Here is a 19,467-nt window from a genome sequence, read left to right on the forward strand (position 1 = left end):
AACAATCTGCCCGCTGTCCCCTGATCTGAAGTTTACCTCTCCTCAGATGGCCGAGAAACAGCAATATGATCTTAACTACTCCGGCTAAAATCATAGAAAAACTCAGGTAGATTCTTCTTCAAATTCTACCAGAGAAGGAATAACACACTCCGGTGCTATTATAAAATAACAAACTTTTGATTGAAGGTATGAAACTAAGTATAATCACCACAGTCCTCTCACACATCCTATCTATTCGTTGGGTGCAAGAGAATGACTGGTAATGGCAGTTAGGGGAGGAGCTATATAGCAGCTCTGCTGGGTGAATCCTCTTGCACTTCCTGTTGGGGAGGAGTTAATACCCCATAAGTAATGGATGATCCGTGGACTGGATACACTTAACAAGAGAAATAAGACTTACTTACCCCAGGACACTCATCTACATGTAGTAGAAAGCCAAACCAGTACTGAAACGAGAATCAGTAGAGGTAATGGTATATATAAGAGTATATCATCGATCTGAAAAGGGAGGTAAGAGATGAATCTCTACGACCGATAACAGAGAACCTATGAAATAGACCCCGTAGAAGGAGATCATTGAATTCAAATAGGCAATACTCTCTTCACATCCCTCTGACATTCGCTGCACACTGAGAGGAAAACCGGGCCCCAGCCTGCTGCGAAGCGCACATCAACGAAGAATCTAGCACAAACTTACTTCACCACCTCCATGGGAGGCAAAGTTTGTAAAACTGATTTGTGGTATTTATAGGCATTTTGAGGTTTGGGAAACTTTGCCCCTCCTGGTAGGAATGTATATCCCATACGTCACTAGCTCATGGACTCTTGCTAATTACATGAAAGAAAGACTGAACGTCTGGTACATCCGCCAGACGCTTATGTAACAAAATAGATAAAGCAGAAATTTGACACTTCAGGGTACTAGCAGATAAACTCTTCTCCAGACCCTCCTGGAGAAAAGCCAAAATCCTGGGAATCCTGACTCTAGAAACATAGAATTTGACGGTAGATAAGAACCAAAAAGGCCCATCAAGTCTACCCATATTACATGTTACTTTTTCCTTAGGCTAGCCTTATGCATGTCCCAGTCATTTTTAAATTTCTTTACAGTCTTTGTGTTTACCACCTCAAATGGAAGTTTATTCCATAAATCCACCACCCTTTCTGTAAAAAAAAATGTTTCCTCAAATTTCTCCTGAATCTGCTACCCTCTAACTTGTGACCCCTTGTTTTGGCATTTATTTTTTTGTGAAAAATGCTTTCAGCTTCTATTTTATTAAGTCCCTTCGTATATTTGAAGGTTTCTATCATGTCACCTCTTTCCCTTCTATCCTCTAAACTATACATATTTAGATCATAGAGTCTTTCTTTGTACGTTTTATATTTTAGACCATGTACCATTTTAGTAGCCCTCCTTTGGACAGCTTCTAGTTTATTTATATCTTTCTGAAGATATGGTCTTCAGAACTGTACACAGTATTCCATATTTGGTCAAACTAATGATCTGTAAAGTGGCATAAGAACCTTGCTATTTCTGCTACTAAAACCTCTTCCAATGCAACCAAGCATTTGACTGGCCTTGCTGGCTGCACTGCGGCATTGTGTACCAAATTTTAAATCATCTGAAATAATATTTCCCAAATACCTTTCTTCTTTAATTACAGTCAGTAATGTACCATTGAGACTATAATTGGCCTTTGGGTTTTTGGATCCTATATGCATAATTTTGCTCTTGGTAATATTAAATTTCAGATCCCATTTATTTGACCAGTCCTCTAGTTTATTAATATCACAGTTCATTTGATCAACTCCTCCTGGAACATCTACCCTGTTACAAATTTTTGTATCAGCAAACCTTCCCCTTAAGCCCAATTCCAATATCAGTTATGAACATGTAAAACAAAACAGGTCCAAGAACTGACTCTCGGGGAACACCACTAGTAACTTATGCCTCATTTGAATGTACTCCATTAATTGAAATCCTCTGTTGTCTATCTTTAAGCAACCATTCTACCCACTTAACAATCTTAGCATCTATTCCAATGCAATACATTTTGTGACTAAGTTTGTTGTGTGGGACGGTGTCAAATGCTTTGCTAAAGTCTAGATATGCAACATCTACGGCTCCTTCCTGGTCTATTATTTTAGTTACATGGTCAAAGAAATTAATTAGATTAGTCAGAAATGATCTTCCAGCAGTGAAACCATGCTGTCCTTTGTCTTCTAAGTTGTTTGTCTGAATGAAAGATACAAGTCTTTCCTTTAAAAGAGTTTCCATTAATTTCCCTGCAATTGAGGTTAAATTGACTGACCTATAGTTAGCAGAATCTTCCCTACTACCCTTTTTATGAAGAGGGACGACATTGGCAATTTTCCAGTCTTTTGGAACAACTCCTGTTAGAAGTGACTGATTAAATAAATCAGCTAATGGAGTAGCTATTACGGATCAAAGTTCTCTTAGAACCCTTGGATGAATATTATCTGGACCCACAGACTTATTAAATTTTATTTTTGATAAAGCCCTTAAAACCTCTTCCTCTGTAAAAATAAAAGTACTACTCACATTATTATTTACAGTAACAACCCTTAATAGAATCTCACTTTCTTTACCATCTGTTGTAAAGACTGAACAAAAGTTATCATTTAAACAGTTTGCTATTTGTTTATCTTCTTCCACTACTCTATGCTCATTCTTGAGTCTAACTATCCCTCTGTTAGTTTTTCTCTTTTGACTGATATATCTAAAGAAGGTTTTGTCACCGTTTTTTACAGATTGCGCTATTTTCTCTTCTGCATCAGCTTTAGCCTTTCTGATTAACTGCTTTGTCATCTTTTGATGGGTTCTCCATTTTTCTTTATCCTCTTCTGAACCAGTGAGTTTGAATTTTTTATAGACTGTCTTTTTTGTCTGAACTGCATGTGCTGCTTCTCTTGAAAACCATATTGGTTTTCTTTTTCTTTTACAAACAACCCTAATACAGTGTTTAGTTGCATCTAGAATAGCATTTTTAAAATATTCCCACTGTTCTTGTACTCCTGTAATCTGTGCCATCCCTTTTAGGGATTCATCTAGGTATTTGCCCATGTAAGAAAAAACAGTTGATCTAAAGTAAGACTTTTGTTGTACTATGGTTGCTCAGTACCTTTGCCTGAATATTAAACCATACAGACTGATGATCACTATAGCCTAAGTTCTCACCCACAGACACCTCAGATACTATATCACTGTTTGTAAGTACTAAATCTAATATAGTTCCTTTACGTGTTGGTTCTTTTACTAGTTGCTGAAGAGATTCCCCTTGTAAAGATGCCAGGTTATCTTTACTTCTAGTTGATTTGGCAACAGGTACTTCCCAGTCTACATCAGGCATATTAAAGTCCCCCACTACAATATCATTGCCCTTCATTGTAATTTTGGCTATTTCATCAATTAATAAATTGTCTGATGCTTCATCCTGTAATGGTGGTCTATATACTACTCCTATTCTAAACACCTGTTTCCCTTCAGTTTCTATAGTTACCCAAACACTCTCTACATTGTCATTTTTTTTCTACAATTGCAGTTACTTTAATATTGTCTTTCACATACAGAGCAACTCCACCCCCTTTTTTTCCTACTCTATTTTTTTTTAAACAAGATGTAACCAGGTATGACTGTTTCCCAGCCGTGAGAGTCATTGTACCATGTCTCTGTTATAGCTACTAAATCCAATTTATCTTGAATCATTATTGCAGTAAGTGCAGGTAATTTACTTACTAAATTGTGAGCATTTGTGCACATTGCACGTAGAATATTTTTAGAATTCTCAAATCCTTTTGCATGGTCAATACAACCCCTGCCTACATTATTCAAAGTCTTATTCCTAAAAGTAATGTTTTTTTCTTAAATAAACAAGAATCTAAAATTTGATTGACTGTCTTGGCATGCTCTGTGGGACAGATGGGTATATTAACTCTGTCCCCCTTCATTAGTTTAAATTGCTACTAATAAAGTCTTTAAATTCATTACCCAATACTGCTGTCCCTTTAATATCCAGATGCAAACCATTCTTCTTATACAAGCTGCTATCAAGCCAAACAGGGCTTTGATGGCTAACAAAACCATATCTTCTCTCCCTACACCACCTCTCTAACCAAGAGTTAAATTTTATAATACGCTGCATTCTTACTTCTTCCTGTCCATACACAGGTAAAACAGCAGAAAAGGACACAGATGCAGCCACATGAACTAAACAACTTCCTAGTTTAAAAAACTCCTTTTGCACAGCAAAAACAATTTCTAGCCAGATCATTAGTACCTAGGTGAACAATAACATCTAACTCACTGTCTTTTCTAGCTGCCGTAACAATTCTTGAAATACGATTTCAATCTCTGTGAGCGGTAGAACCTGGAAGACATCTAACTTCTCTCAAATCTCCTTTATCATCATCTATCTGTACATTTCTTAAAATGGAGTCACCTATTAACAAGGTCTTACAGAAATTTACATTTGCAGATCTTACCTTGGATTTCTTGTTTGCAGATTCAGAAACCAGAAACCCAGACCTCCCTGTTACAATGTCAGAAGTACTAGCAGTTGTGCTCTCTTCTTCACAGATTCCAGCAGTAATAGCAGCATAAGAGTTTTTCAAAGGCAGAGGATTAGAAGTATGCCTTTGTTCTACTGTTCTTACCCTTCCTGTGCCAACAGTTGTCCATCTCTTTTTTCTTAGTCTCTGGGGTAGAAGTGCAGCTTCCTTAGGAGGCTGTTTTGAGCAAACATACATGTTATTTATTGTATCTTTAAGATAAGCTATTTCTTTCCATAAGAGAGAAAACTGCTTACACACTGGACAGCCTCTGAATCCCCAGAATATTGCACGATCAAACAGGGAAAGGCATCCATTGCACTGAATCTGAGACATGTTTAAATATGTAGATACTCTATCAAATTACTACAATATTTAACCTCCTCCCTGACTAACTCTGAATAACTCCTAAAATAACTCTTGCACTTAATGCAATCCTTATATAGATGAGATCCTTATTTTAGTGAGATCCACTGAGCTATATTAGCAGAGCTAATAGAGAACCCTTTAAATAGATCATAGAAACTTAGGGTGGGGTTCTCTCCTAATTGCCTACCAATTGAAAACAATTGTTGTCCAAATACAAAAGCCCCTATTGTAGAAAATGCTAAGTGTCTTTACCTTATAACTATACAGTTGCAGAATTCAAATCTAATTCACAAGATGAATGCCTGTGAATATTCTGCTCCCTGTAGATTAAAACAACAGTTAACAGAATGAAATAAAGTGCTTAAAAAAGTAGTCTATTAAATTAAACTTTTAATACAATCAACAAAGTCAATGGAATATGCAATATACCTAATGAAATAACTCTTGCACTTAATGCAATCCTTATATAGATGAGATCCTTATTTTAGTGAGATCCACTGAATCTAAGTAGCCCTTAGATTCACACCAATACAGATATTTACGCCATATCTTGTAATAAATCTTCCTAGTCACAGGCTTACACGCCTGAATCTCAATAACTGACTCAGAAAAAACTCAGAGTTGAAGAGCCTTGAAAATTGCACAGAGCTCCAGAATATTTCTGGCCAACTTCGCCTCCCGAAGTAACCAAACTTCCCTGAGCTCTCTGGGACCCCCAGACTGCCCCAACATGGTTTGGGCAGACAAAGGATGTCCCAAGCTCAATGCACTGATGACTGATCCAGCAGAAAAGGGATTAACTTGATTTGGCATCCAGAAGAATACTATAGTCCAATTCAGTGTAATCCCTGCACCAAAGCAGACAAAGCTGAAGAGGCCTCACTTGAAACCGAGCAAAAGGAACAACTGAGGCTGCTATCATCAGACCGAAAATTTTAATATAAGGAGCTACAGAAGGAGGAGGGACTGAGTGATTATTTAAACAATCAGAGTAAATTTAGCATTCTCTGTTCTGCCAAAGAAATAAATTCTTGAATGAGGGAACAGAGCTTTTTGTAAAATTTACTTTCCAACCATGCTCTTGAAGAAACAAAAACAACACAAGTCTGTTATTAGATACTGCTAAATGTGGATATGGAGTCTGTACCAAGATATTGTTCAGGTAAGAAGCCACTAAAACACCCTAAGCTCTCATCCCTGATAAAAGAGCCCCCAGTACTTTGGTAAATATTCTGGGAGCAGTAGTCAGACCAAACGGAAGAGCAACAAACTGAAAATGCTTGTCCAGGAAAACAAACCTTAAAAATATGATGATGATCTCTGTGAATAGGGATGTGAATAGGGATATGAAGATAAACATCCTTCAGATCTAAAGAGGACATAAATTGCCCTTGTTGAACAAGAGGAAGAATAGTCTGAATAGTTTCCATAAAGGATTAACCCTCATAAATTTGTTTAAAGTTTTCAAATCCAGAACAGGTCTGTAAGTCCCTACTTTCGTGGAAATAATAACTCCCATAGGGTGTTTTTTTTGCCACTACCCATACTCCAAAGACTTCCCTCTCTCCAAACAGTAGCTCTCTGAGAGGAAATTGGGCCTCAAATTAGTCTGAGAACTTTTCTCATAAGCATATGGAGAACCTCCTGTTTTCACCTTCCTCCTGCAAAGAACAGACTAATTTCTAGTAAGGTGGGAGGGGTATAATTCCTAGGAGTAATGGATTGTGGATTCTCGCCACCTTTATTAAAGAAAAGAACAGGAAAAGAACATAGAAATTTGAAAAATAAAATGTTAAAATTAAAGCACTATTCACAGATAACATAATACTATAAAGTTAAACCTAAGTTTATGATGGTGTTCTGTTCCAAAAGGAACATGTGCAAAAGTAACATACTAATATAAGTTAATGTAAAGTCAGTAAGTTATGTTACATCATCTCCCACTGCTGTTCATCCAAAATCCAATCTTATTCCACCTTTCTGGCCTACTGCATCACTTCAGTAGTAGGTTTAGTAGTCACCTTTGGCTCTATACACAATACCTGTTCTTCAAACTCTTACTTTTATGTATCAGAACGGTAGTGGTACTGTCTTTAAAATCCATTAAGCGCTACAATCTGTTCATAATACACGTTATAAATATTACATAAATTTTATATAAGTGACAGATTGTTGGTAAAACAGGTAACTAATGATAAATCAAATAAAACAAGTGTTGAACTGGAATGGAGAAAACACGTGCTAAATAGCAACAACTTATAAAATAAAAAAGCAATGTCTCTTAAAAAAAGAAGCAAACCTTTTTAAATAATAATTCCAAGCTACAGTGCCATCATACTTCTTGTTAAAATAATTTATATATTGAGCTACATATTCTGGGAAGATACAATGTGAACATCATTTACCAAAAAAAAAAAAATCATAGAAAATCCCTACCTGTGATATATATACAAGTAGGCAATCTGCTAGCAATAAGATCTTCTATCTAAATGTATTAACGGAAAGGCAAAAGTCACCACAATTCATACCTATGAAACCAAATCTGCTGATTACTATATATGTTAAAACTCCAGGAGGATGCTTTTTATGCAATACAATGTGATTTAAAGCAGATTTGTTAGATTTATTTACCAAGATGCTCCTGTATACGGAATACTATCAGATACAAATAATGAAAAACAACACAGGAACTGTGCAGCAATATTTTACTTACCATACAGATAGTACATCACACTCCCTGATACAGATTTTTAGCAGAAAGATTTAATAGCAATGGAGGTGCAAATGCAGCCACATAACTTCCTACAGCATATCTATATATCATGAAATATGTGTTGACAATAAGGAAGATATAGAATTCATTCTCCAAGAGAGAGGGGAAGATGTCATAAATGAGTGACTTAGTGTATATAATGCAAGTAAATTTCACATCCCAAGTATCACCATGACATTCAATTTTCTGCATAAAAACTAAGATTTTATTTTAAATTTTTTTGTGACTTTACAGAATATTATGTTTAGTATTACTTGCTTTTCACAATTTGTAAAACATGAAAAAAATGCAGTTTTTTTATAATATGTATTTTTATATTTTTAGTTCTGAATTAAGCAAAACTTAAAAAAATATATTTAAAATGCAGCAAACCATAGGTATGGGCATTTATAACGTCTATAAACTTGGCCATGCGTGATTTGCTAGTTGTATAGTATTTATTTTATTGCAGCACTTTTATTACAAAACATTTATCATGTCTGTTGGGTCTGTCTGTCTTAAGAATGAGGACAGTATGATTGTTGTAGTGTTGCCAATTTTTCTTTGATAAAAAGAAGGTAAAAGTTCTGATGTAAACTAATTGAAATCACCCGATCGTTCATGCGATCGCGTGATTTCAATGATGGTATCGGGTCAGGGGGAGTTGCCTATGATGCCCCGCCAGCCCGCGATGCCATTTACCAAGCATCTATGGCTTCAGGATAGCCAAACGGCTAGGACGTTCCATGCCTTCCTAACGGCGTTAAAGCCCAGCGCAATTAGGCTGGCATAGAACGTCCTAACAGCATAAGGGGTTAAAGAGTACAATATTAAGTGTGTGAAATGAAGATTTTACATATAAAAAATAAGGGAGAACATGAACTAAGTGCAGATAAATAAGGGAGCCTGGGATACTGTAAAAAAGTTTGGGCAAATAAGGGAGGGTTGGCAATGGCAACCCTGGTTACAGAATGTCTAATGGGCTACCGTGTAAGTGCAGAGATCGGCATTCTGCATATATAAACAAAAAATACTTTGTATCAGTTGTTGCAGGAAAGTACAGCTTCAGAATCCTCCTTACATTACAACGTGTGGGTATTAAACAGAAATGTATGCTATGCAGACACGTAGAACAAAGATCTGCAGAAAAATAAATCTAATACTGCTATTAAAATTTTTTTTTGTCATAGTAAATATAATTTGCTTAATGCCACACTTTTTATTATTAAAGTATTTAAGAAAACACATTTATACTAAAGAAGGGAAAAAAACTGTAACAGACCCTTTGTAACTTCTCTAGACACATACAAAACACGGAAAAGAACTGCACTCTAAAATCCAACTGGGTACACATACCATGACCCTGCAAAACTCACAGCCCTAGGTGCTCACCAGCACTCACAGACAGCTGTGCAGCTTTCAGTGATTCAGACAGTCATATATCAAGCCTGCGTAATTTGGATCATTCAATATGATCCGAATGTAGAAGAAGGGGAGGAGTCACATTTATTCTTGTGAAAGTGAAACACACTAAGATCTGTGTAAATGCAGATCACACATACACATATACATTGTATATACAGCACATACAATCCCAATACAGAAGGCACTCTTTGCTTGTATTGTAGGTTATGCTTTAATGGCAAATAATGCTTTGGGGCTGTACCCTCATCATCAAACAATACAATAAAACAAGTGTCACTGTTTTATCGTGCAGTCAGACGACTGGGGTAAAGTACGCAGAGTGTCTTTTAGAATGGGATTAGTAAATAAAGATTCTAAGGAGCGAGTGCTTAAATGGCGATGAAATCAACATTATTCTTTCATGATTCAGATAGAACATGCAATTTAAAGTAACTTTCTAATTTACTTCTATTAAATTTTCTTTGTTTTTATTTTTTTACATCTGTTGTTGAAAAGCAGGTACATCAGCAGAGAGGTCCGCTTGGGACCAGCAGGGCACCCCAAGTACTGCAGAGTCGATAGTCTTAAAATTACATACTCTAAACAAATGCTATTTGTTTATTATAATGGCTCTTTAAGAAGCAATAACCACTTCTATTTCCTCTCCGCCACCTCAGAGGTAGAGTGATCAATCAGTCCAACACTCGCTCATTCGGATTGATTGACATTCCCTGCACTAGTGCAATTGGTTGTGCTGGAGCAGTGGCGACTTTGCACAAGAATCCTCATGCGTAATGTTAGAATTTTGCTGTGCAATGCATCACCACAAGTGCAAACCTGTCCGCGTGCAAAGATAGTACATTTTGCTCATAGTATATATAACACAAGCTCACTTACTGGTTTGCACCTATAAAACTGTAGCAGCTAAATGTAGCACATCATCTTACATACATAATTAAGCAGAACACTACCCTATCGACATTGTACCTGGCAGCTTGCGTCAATACTGCACTGAAAATAATTGCTCATTATATGAAACCAAGGCATGAGGTCTGACCTTGCATTGTCTCTTTACTACAGGTGTTGTGTAGAGAATAGGCTGCACTTTATTGTTGCACATTATATAAAGCATTTTGGGGACAAGAGTTTATGCCTTCTCAGTCATTCTAAACTAGCAACATTGCACTAAATCACTAGCTTATCTTGATGTCACAGATAATGTGATTAGACTTTAGCAGAAGATACCTTTTATGACATTTTATGGAACGTGCTATATGCTAATCTACAGAGTTTCTATGGAATGTCTATATATGCTGTTTATTTGAGTGGGCATGTGACAATTCCTTTTTTTTTTTTTTTTTTTTTTGTTAAGGAGAACTGTCTGAATTCATTCACATTTTACAATGATTAAATCAATTCTGTCTAGAGAAAGCAAATGAGTATAATATTCTGGAAATAATTACATTTATTTGCTGTAGAAAATTAGACATATCAACTTACACTTAATGTTTTGAGGATTGCTAAACAGTGTTAAGAAAACAAATTTAGCAATGGTTTTAAAATACTGAGAGAATGCTATGACCCTAAAACAGTGCCTGTAACTTTAAGTACAGCTATGTCTTGCTCAATCAATGCACCTCATGTTTTACAACATCAAATATTTTGGAGACGCACTCAAATTAAACCACTAATCACACAAAATGGCATAATGTTCCATGTTACAAAATATATGAAACCAGATAATTTTACTCTTGGAAATGGTAGAGAGAGTAACAGATGTAAATACAGTCAATCCCTGCCTCAAACACAGACCTCTACACGGATAGGTTGCAATACATTGTGAGCCCACAATTTTACACTGTTATCACAATCCAGTCACCGTTTCTTGCGATGACCAGATGTGATGCCCAAAAACCCCCACTTATAATTCACTAATTCACCTGTCTTGACTTAGTTGCTCTAAGCGCGGAACGTGAACAATAAAAAATAATAAAATTTAGATGATCTCTCTTGGACTTAATACTGTAATCTATAGAACATAGATCTCCAAAATCCCTAAATATTGTGGATTCTCTATACCCAAGACCACCCAACCATGATCCCCATCACAGTAAACCTTTAAGCACCTGGACTGCTTTAAAGGGGTATTAAACACTAAATAAGTGCTTGATAGAATGATGCATTCAAAGAAAAGATTCTTCTGAGAAGAACATGTAGATGTATTTTTTTAAGTTTAATTAGTTGTTTAAATATTAACAAAATAATTGTAAAGTTTTAGTGTCTATAAAACAATGGGAGCTGCCGTGTTGTGACTTAGGTTACAAAGGGTGTATATATATATATATATATATATATATATATATATATATAATATTGATCATTTTATATTACAATTATAAAGTGTTTAATGATCCTAAAGTGCCCGGATCACCCACTGCTATTAAACATATACCTTGATACTGGCCATAATTCACCACTATAACCCTTTATAGTCCAGATCACCCCTCATTGCTATTAACCCTATATACTGCCTGTACTCCCACTGCTATTAACCCTATAATACCAAGACTTTCCACTACCATTTATTGTAATTGAAAAACCCAGAATCCCAACCATTGTAGCCTTAAATTGCTATTAACCATACACCACCCACTTCCTCTCCCCTCTGCTAATAATCCTATATATCCATAAACCCCTATTATTATTATCATCATCATGTTATTTGTAGAGCATCAACAGATTCTGCAGCACTATAAACATAGGTCTAATATGCAAGGTAGCATTTATGGGAGGCAAATGGGTAGAGGGCCCTGCCAAGAGTTGCACTGTTGTAAATCAGCTCTCATGAAGGTGATCTACAAAACAGCCGGACTCACATGCTGAGGGTGGTTCAAGAGATGAAAAGGTTGGAACTGAGGCAAGAACAGAAGTTTTGCATATTGATGGGCTTGTGATATATCACTCTCCTAAACCAGTAATCAACATTTTAACAGTTTCTCTTTTCCCCACATTTAAGACTAAATTATCTACAATTTAGCAAAGTACCAATAACAACTAGAATCTTAAAATTATAAATGTGTCTCCAGTAGTGGAAGAACTTTAGTTAAAACAATTTGTATGTCTTTCAAAATAATGGGAAGTCCAACATTCTTAAAAAGGTATTAGTGTTATCATGAAAAAAAAAAGAACTTGCACCCAAGATGTTATCTTTGTCTTAAAGCAATTACTGCAAAAATGTAGAAACATGCATGTGTCATTATTAGTCTCTATGGCTGTATCTCTGTAGTTATGCAAACTTTGTATAAGATGTTGACCCTTGAAAGAGGTACAAACACATTTTTACTGACCGTGTTCTATTGCTGCCTTGAGTGTCGCTTCAGTATGTCTCGATCCAAGGGGGTTCCGCACAAATCGTCGTCGCCGCCTCAAATCATCTTCCCAGTAGTCAAGGCGCCAGAACTCACGAGGACGGCTACAACAAAACACAGGGAGCACACATGTTAGCTATTACCAAACAGCATGGAAGCTGTGAATTTTTGTAAAAAGCTTTCCTTGTTTGCTTACGTTTAACTCCTATCGTACATTCTCATATCTAGTAATGTCACCAATTTAAAAAATGTATTTTTAAATGCTCACTTACTAAACACAAATATAAAATATATTTAATTTTTATGTAATATTTATATATTTTTTTGAACATCAAGGAAATGTCTATATTTATGTCCTTTCAATTAAATTAATTAGGTTTTTACTTGAAGAGAATGTTGTCAGAAGATGTGAGCACTTATTTTGGGATATATATATATATATATATATATATATATATATACACATACATACATACATACATACATACATACAATATATATATATATATATATATATATATATATATATATATACATATATATATACACATACATTTTTTGCTGGTTGCAGTTTCATTACTGTCTTGATTACTATTCTGTGACTCAGGTAAAACAAATATATTTTATTCAAGAGCAGCAAGTATAGGAATTTTGCCCATAAATTAATAAAAAATAAAAGTTTGATTATACCTGTGGATTACATTTTAAAAGCATAACAATAGCTTTTTGTTTTAAATAATTTGTTTTTCCTTAGGTATGTCCTTGAAAAAAATAATATTGCTTTCTCATCCACGGAATTTGTCTCCCCTTATTTTCTAAGGAAGGTGAAATGAACACTAAATACATCATTCTGAAATGAATTGCTGACAGTGTGATCAGTTTCCTCACATACTAGTGGCATGCTCTCCGATTTCAGGCTCATTTCAACCTCAGCAGGGCACCACTCCTAGAGACTGCATTTATAAAACAGAATAGGGAAAAGGCTATTATAAATATGGGATAGCATTACCTATATTAATCAAACCCTGTCCCCTTCCATCATTTTTCTCCCTAATTTGTGCTTTTCCGTCACAAGGTCAGTAAATCACATGGAATGACTTTAAAGTGTTAACTTTAATGAAAATCTTGCGTGTTATGGGCATTGTAATAAAATATTACTCAATATTTATGTGAAGGAATTTAATTAAAATCATCTTTTAAAATATTCATAACCATTAGACTCTAGGTCTCAAAACATAAAACAAAAACACTCCATTAACATAAGTAACCCAATACAAGAACATTATTTTTTATTTTTTTTAAATCCCAAATTATTATAATAGTACTGTGCATGTTATCAGACAAAGGATTGACTGTATTTTATATTTGTAGGTATAATAAAGTTCCATTATTCAAAAGTTTAAGCCTTAGCAAATACTATAGGAAGCATTCCTTTTTGTAAATTAAGGAAAGAGGGGACCATAAGACTTAGGGTTTTGTCACTTCTAACACCACTCAAGAGGCAAGTAAAAAACAGGTAAATAGACGTATATCCCAGATATAAAAATAAGCCACATCAGTTTACAAGATTCACAACATAAAGAAATTAGCACCCAGCTCGGACATCTTTTCCGTGCTGGATTTCAGGTGTGCCAACAGATTTTCTTTGATAATTATTGTTGCTAGTCTGCAAATCACAGAAAATCAATTTAAGACTCCTGCAGGGAAAACTTTTTCTCTTCTGAGCAGGAGGTAGATTACATCACTACCTCTTAGAAAAACGAAATTTACACAACACAGTTATAGCGAGTAAACTGAAACGACGTGGCGCTACACAAATGTGTTGCTAAGAAAATTCTTAGAATGTAAAGAACACAAAGAAATGGACTTAAGAGTCAGGTCCCCCGCAAAATGTAAAGCAGTTCTTCATCTACTCAGTGGTTTAAAAAAAAAAAAAGTAGAAAAGTAAATTTAAAATGAGGCTTAAATGAAAATAGAAGACAGGAGTTTGAAGGACTACAGTTTTGCAGACCTCTTGCAATGCAGGGAAGCCACTCAGACTCAATTAATAACTCAAATTTTCCCATTAGTGGTTAGAAAAAGAAATAAAAAAGTGAGCACATCTGGCTATGTGCGTTTGCATGATAGTGTGAATAGACTGCATGGGTACTTCATCATTCTGCCTTCTTACGTTTATCTGTTAAAATTATTATCAAATATCAGGCAGGCTGCAGTCGTGAATCACAAACTGCTCTTGGTCTATGGGGAATGATACAATGAGGGTCTATTCATCAGAATGGCAATCGGCACAAGTAATTAGTTCCCTACACTGGGATCTCCTGCAAAGCTGATTTCAGCTTGAGACACAAATATATGACAAAGAAAAGCTAATGAAAGCTGCAAAAATTTGTTAATCTTCACTGCTATCAATCCTTTCAAATTGCAAACAATTTAGAAACGGTAGATGAATTTTTAATTTGTTTATCCATTGCAATGTATAAAGCGTAATGAATTGCTTATTAATAGTTACTAAAAAGAAAAGGTGAACACAAGGACTTTACATTTTATTGTACTTGTTTTTTGTCATTTGGCTTTGTACAGCGGTTCAAAATATTAGCGAGTTATAATAGTTATAGAAATGATTTAGAAGTATTTGATAGCACATGGCTAATGGTAAAGAGTTGCATCTGCCTTATCTGTGAAAAAAACTCCCAAAGGCAAATTATTTAGCAATATTTTTCTTATATAATTGATTAGGACCCTTTGGTGTAAGTTTACAAGAAAGCCAGAAGGAGAGAGAAGAAAGGACAAAGATGGAACCATTATTTAAAGATACACTTAAGAAGGAAAATCTTGGGGGCCTTAAAGGGACATTCCAGCCAAAATTGGAATCCACATAGATACATTTCAGTTTTGAATTGAAGCATGTTTTGCAATGTACATGTATTAGCAAAAATGCTTCTATTAAAAGCTATAGCTGTTTAAAAAGTGTATAAGTATGCACTGTGCACCAGCATTTTCAACACAGCACTTGTCAGGGAGCCTAAGGTGCTTGTACCATCTGGTAATGACTCAATTTGTTAATTTTTGGATTGAGTCTTGAGCCCAAAAGGGATCAAGACTGGAAAGTGTGCACTTTGACAGCACTCCCGTCCCTGAATTCAGAAGAAGCAAATACATCAAAACGGTAGAATTTAGTAAATGTATGCAAAGAGGACCAAGTTGCCGCTTTGCAAATCTGATCAACTGAAGCTTCATTCTTAAAAGTCCACGAAGTGGAGACTGATCTAGTAGAATGAGCTGTAATTCTCTGAGGCGGGGCCTGACCCGACTCCAAATAAGCTTGATGAATCAAAAGTTTCAACCAAGAAGCCAAGGAAATAGCAGAAGCCTTCTGACCTTTCCTAGGACCAGAAAATAAAACAAATAGACTGGAAGTCTTCCTGAAATCTTTAGTAGCTGACACATAATATTTCAAAGCTCTTACCACATCCAAAGAATGTAAAGATCTTTCCAAAGAATTCCTAGGATTAGGACATAAGGAAGGGACAACAATTTCTCTATTAATGTTGTTAGAATTCACAACCTTAGGTAAAAATTGAAAAGAAGTCTGCAAAACTGCCTTATCCTGATGAAAAATCAGAAAAGGAGTCTCACAAGAAAGAGCAGATAGCTCAGAAACTCTTCTAGCAGAAGAGATGGCCAAAAGGAAGAACACTTTCCAAGAAAGTAGTTTAATGTCCAAAGAATGCATAGGTTCAAATGGAGGAGCCTGTAAAGCCTTCAGAACCAAATTAAGACTCCAAGAGGAGAAATTGATTTAATGACAGGTTTAATACGAACTAAAGCCTGTACAAAACAGTATATCAGGAAGTATAGCAATCTTTCAGTGAAATAAAACAGAAAGAGTGGAGATTTGTCCTTTCAAGGAACTTACAGACTAACCCTTATCCAAACCATCCTGAAGAAACTGTAAAATTCTAGGAATTCTAAAAGAATGCCAGGAGAATTTATGAGAAGAACACAATGAAATGTAAGTCTTCCAAACTCTATAATAAATCTTTCTAGAGACAGATTTACGAGCTTGTAACATAGTATTAATCACTGAGTCAGAGAAACCTCTATGACTTAGTACTAAGCGTTCAATTTCCATACCTTCAAATTTAATGATTTAAGATCCTGATGGAAAAATGGACCTTGAGATAGTAGGTCCGGCCGTAACGGAAGTGGCCAAGGCGGGCAACTGGACATCCGAACCAGATCCGCATACCAAAACCTGTGTGGCCATGCTGGAGCCACCAGCAACACAAATGATTGATCCATGATGATTTTGGAGATCACTCTTGGAAGGTGAACTAGAGGCGGGAAAATGTAAGCAGGATGATAACACCAAGGAAGTGCCAGCGCATCCACTGCTTCCGCCTGAACATCCGTGGAACTGGACAGGTATCTGGGAAGTTTCTTGTTTAGATGAGAGGCCATGAGATCGATCTCTGGAAGACACCACATCTGAACAATCTGAGAAAATACATCTGGATGGAGAGACCACTCCCTTGGATGTAAAGTCTGGCGGCTGAGATAATCCGCCTCCCAATTGTCTACACCTGGGATATGCACCACAGAGATTAGACAGGAGCTGGATTCCGCCCAAGCAAGTATCCGAGATACTTCTTTCATAGCTTGGGGACTGTGAGTCCCACCCTGATGATTGACATATGCCACTGTTGTGATATTGTCTGTCTGAAAACAAATGAACGGTTCTCTCTTTAACAGAGGCCAAAACTGAAGAGCTCTGAGAATTGCACGGAGTTCTAAAATATTTGTTGGTAATCTCGCCTCTTGAGATTTCCAAACCCCTTGTGCTGTCAGAGATCCCCAAACAGCTCCCCAACCTGAAAGACTCGCATCTGTTGTGATCACAGTCCAGGTTGGACGAACAAAAGAAGCCCCTTGAACTAAACGATGGTGATCTATCCACCACGTCAGAGAGTGTCGTACATTGGGATTTAAGGATATTAATTGTGATATCTTTGTATAATCCCTGCACCATTGGTTCAGCATACAAAGCTGTAGAGGTCTCATGTGAAAACGAGCAAAGGGGATTGCGTCCGATGCTGCAGTCATGAGACCTAAAACTTCCATGCACATAGCCACTGAAGGGAATGACTGAGACTGAAGGTGCCGGCAGGCTGCAACCAATTTTAAACTTCTCTAGTCTGCTAGAGAAAGAGTCATGGACACTGAATCCATCTGGAAGCCTAAAAAGGTGACCCTTGTCTGAGGAATCAAGAAAACTTTTGGTAAATTGATCCTCCAACCATGTTTCCGAAGAAACGACACTAGTTGATTTGTGTGAGATTCTGCAGTATGTAAAGACTGAGCTAGTACCAAGATATCATCCAAATAAGGAAACACCGCAATACCCTGTTCTCTGATTACAGAGAGTAGGGCACCCAGAACCTTTGAAAAGATTTTTTGGAGCTGTTGCTAGGCCAAATGGAGGAGCAACAAATTGGTAATGCTCGTTTAGAAAAGAGAATCTCAGAAACTGATAATGTTCTGGATGAATCGGAATATGAAGGTATGCATCCTGCAAGTCTATTGTGGACATATAATGTCCTTGCTGAACAAAAGGCAAAATAGTCCTTATAGTCACCATCTTGAAAGTTGGTACTCTTACATAACGATTCAAAATTTTCAGCTCCAGAACTGGTCTGAATAAATTTTCCTTTTTTGGGACAATGAATAGATTTGAATAAAACCCCAAACCTTGTTCCTGAAAGGAACTGGCATGATTACCCCTAAAGACTCCAGGTTTGAAACACACTTCAGGAAAGCCTGAGCTTTTACTGGATTTGCTGGGATACGTGAGAGAAAAAATTCTTCTCACAGGAGGTCTTACTCTGAATCCTATTCGATACCCTTGAGAGACAATGCTCTGAATCCATTGATTTTGGACAGATTTTATCCAAATATCCTTGAAAAACCTTAATCTGCTTGGCTTGGATTTATTCCAATTTGAGGAAGGCTTCCAATTGGAAGCAGATTGCTTGGGGGGAGGATTGAGTTTTTGTTCCTTATTCTGACAAAAGGAACGAAAATGGTTAGAAGCTTTAGATTTACCCTTAGGTTTTTTATCCTGAGGCAGAAAAACTCCCTTTCCCCCAGTGACAGTTGAAATAATAGAATCCAACTGAGAATCAAATAAATTATTACCTTGGAAAGAAAGAGATAGTAATCTAGATTTAGATGTCATATCAGCATTCCAAGATTTAAGCCACAAAGCTCTTCTAGCTAATATAGCTAAGGACATGGATCTAAAATCAATGTTGATATTATCAAAAATGGCATCACAAATAAAATGATTAGCATATTGCAGTAAGCAAATGATGCTAGATAAGTCAGAATCCAATTCCTGTTGCACTAAATTCTCCAAACAGAAAGTTGATGAAGCCACAATATCAGCCAAAGAAATTAAAGGTCTGATAAGATGAACTGAATATAAAAATAGGCCTTCCTTAGATAAGATTCAAGCTTCCTATCTAAAGGATCCTTAACCCCTTAATGACCACAATGTACCCTGTATGTCACTGGTCGTTAAGGGTTTTTTGAGGATATAATAGCACAAGTCTAGAAAGAACACGCTATTAATGCACTCCCTCCAGCAGGCTTTGTGGATTAGAGCAGTCTCAACGCTGGTGGCAAGACCGCGCTATAAAACAATTAAGTCCCAAAAAAAGGCCAGTGACATACAGGGTACGTCGCTGGTCCTTAAGGGGTTAAAGGAAGTACTATCTTCCATAGGAATAGTGGTACGAGTAGAAATAGGCCCATCAACGTTGGGGATTTTCCCCCAAAACTCTATAGATTTTGCTGGTAAAGGATACAATTTTTTAAACCTTTAAGAAGGAATAAAAGAAGTACCTGGCTTATTCCATTCCTTAGAAATCATATCAGAAATAGCCTCAGGAATAGGAAAAACCCTGGAGAAACCACAGGAGATTTAAACGATTATTAGAGTGAACG

At 36.3% G+C, this 19,467-nt stretch overlaps 1 protein-coding gene across 2 annotated transcripts in view; it reads right to left on the bottom strand.

Moving 5' to 3' along the window:
• The window catches only part of LRBA (LPS responsive beige-like anchor protein), a 1,331,662-nt gene that overhangs the window by 594,803 nt on the left and 717,392 nt on the right, over window positions 1–19,467 (bottom strand). For both annotated transcript variants that reach the window (XM_053703733.1, XM_053703731.1), the window contains exon 28: window positions 12,442–12,566. In XM_053703733.1, coding sequence (XP_053559708.1) covers window positions 12,442–12,566 — 125 coding nt within the window. The remainder of the gene's footprint in view (window positions 1–12,441; window positions 12,567–19,467) is intronic.

Source organism: Bombina bombina, chromosome 2 (assembly GCF_027579735.1).
Source record: "Bombina bombina isolate aBomBom1 chromosome 2, aBomBom1.pri, whole genome shotgun sequence".
Lineage (NCBI taxonomy): Eukaryota > Metazoa > Chordata > Amphibia > Anura > Bombinatoridae > Bombina > Bombina bombina.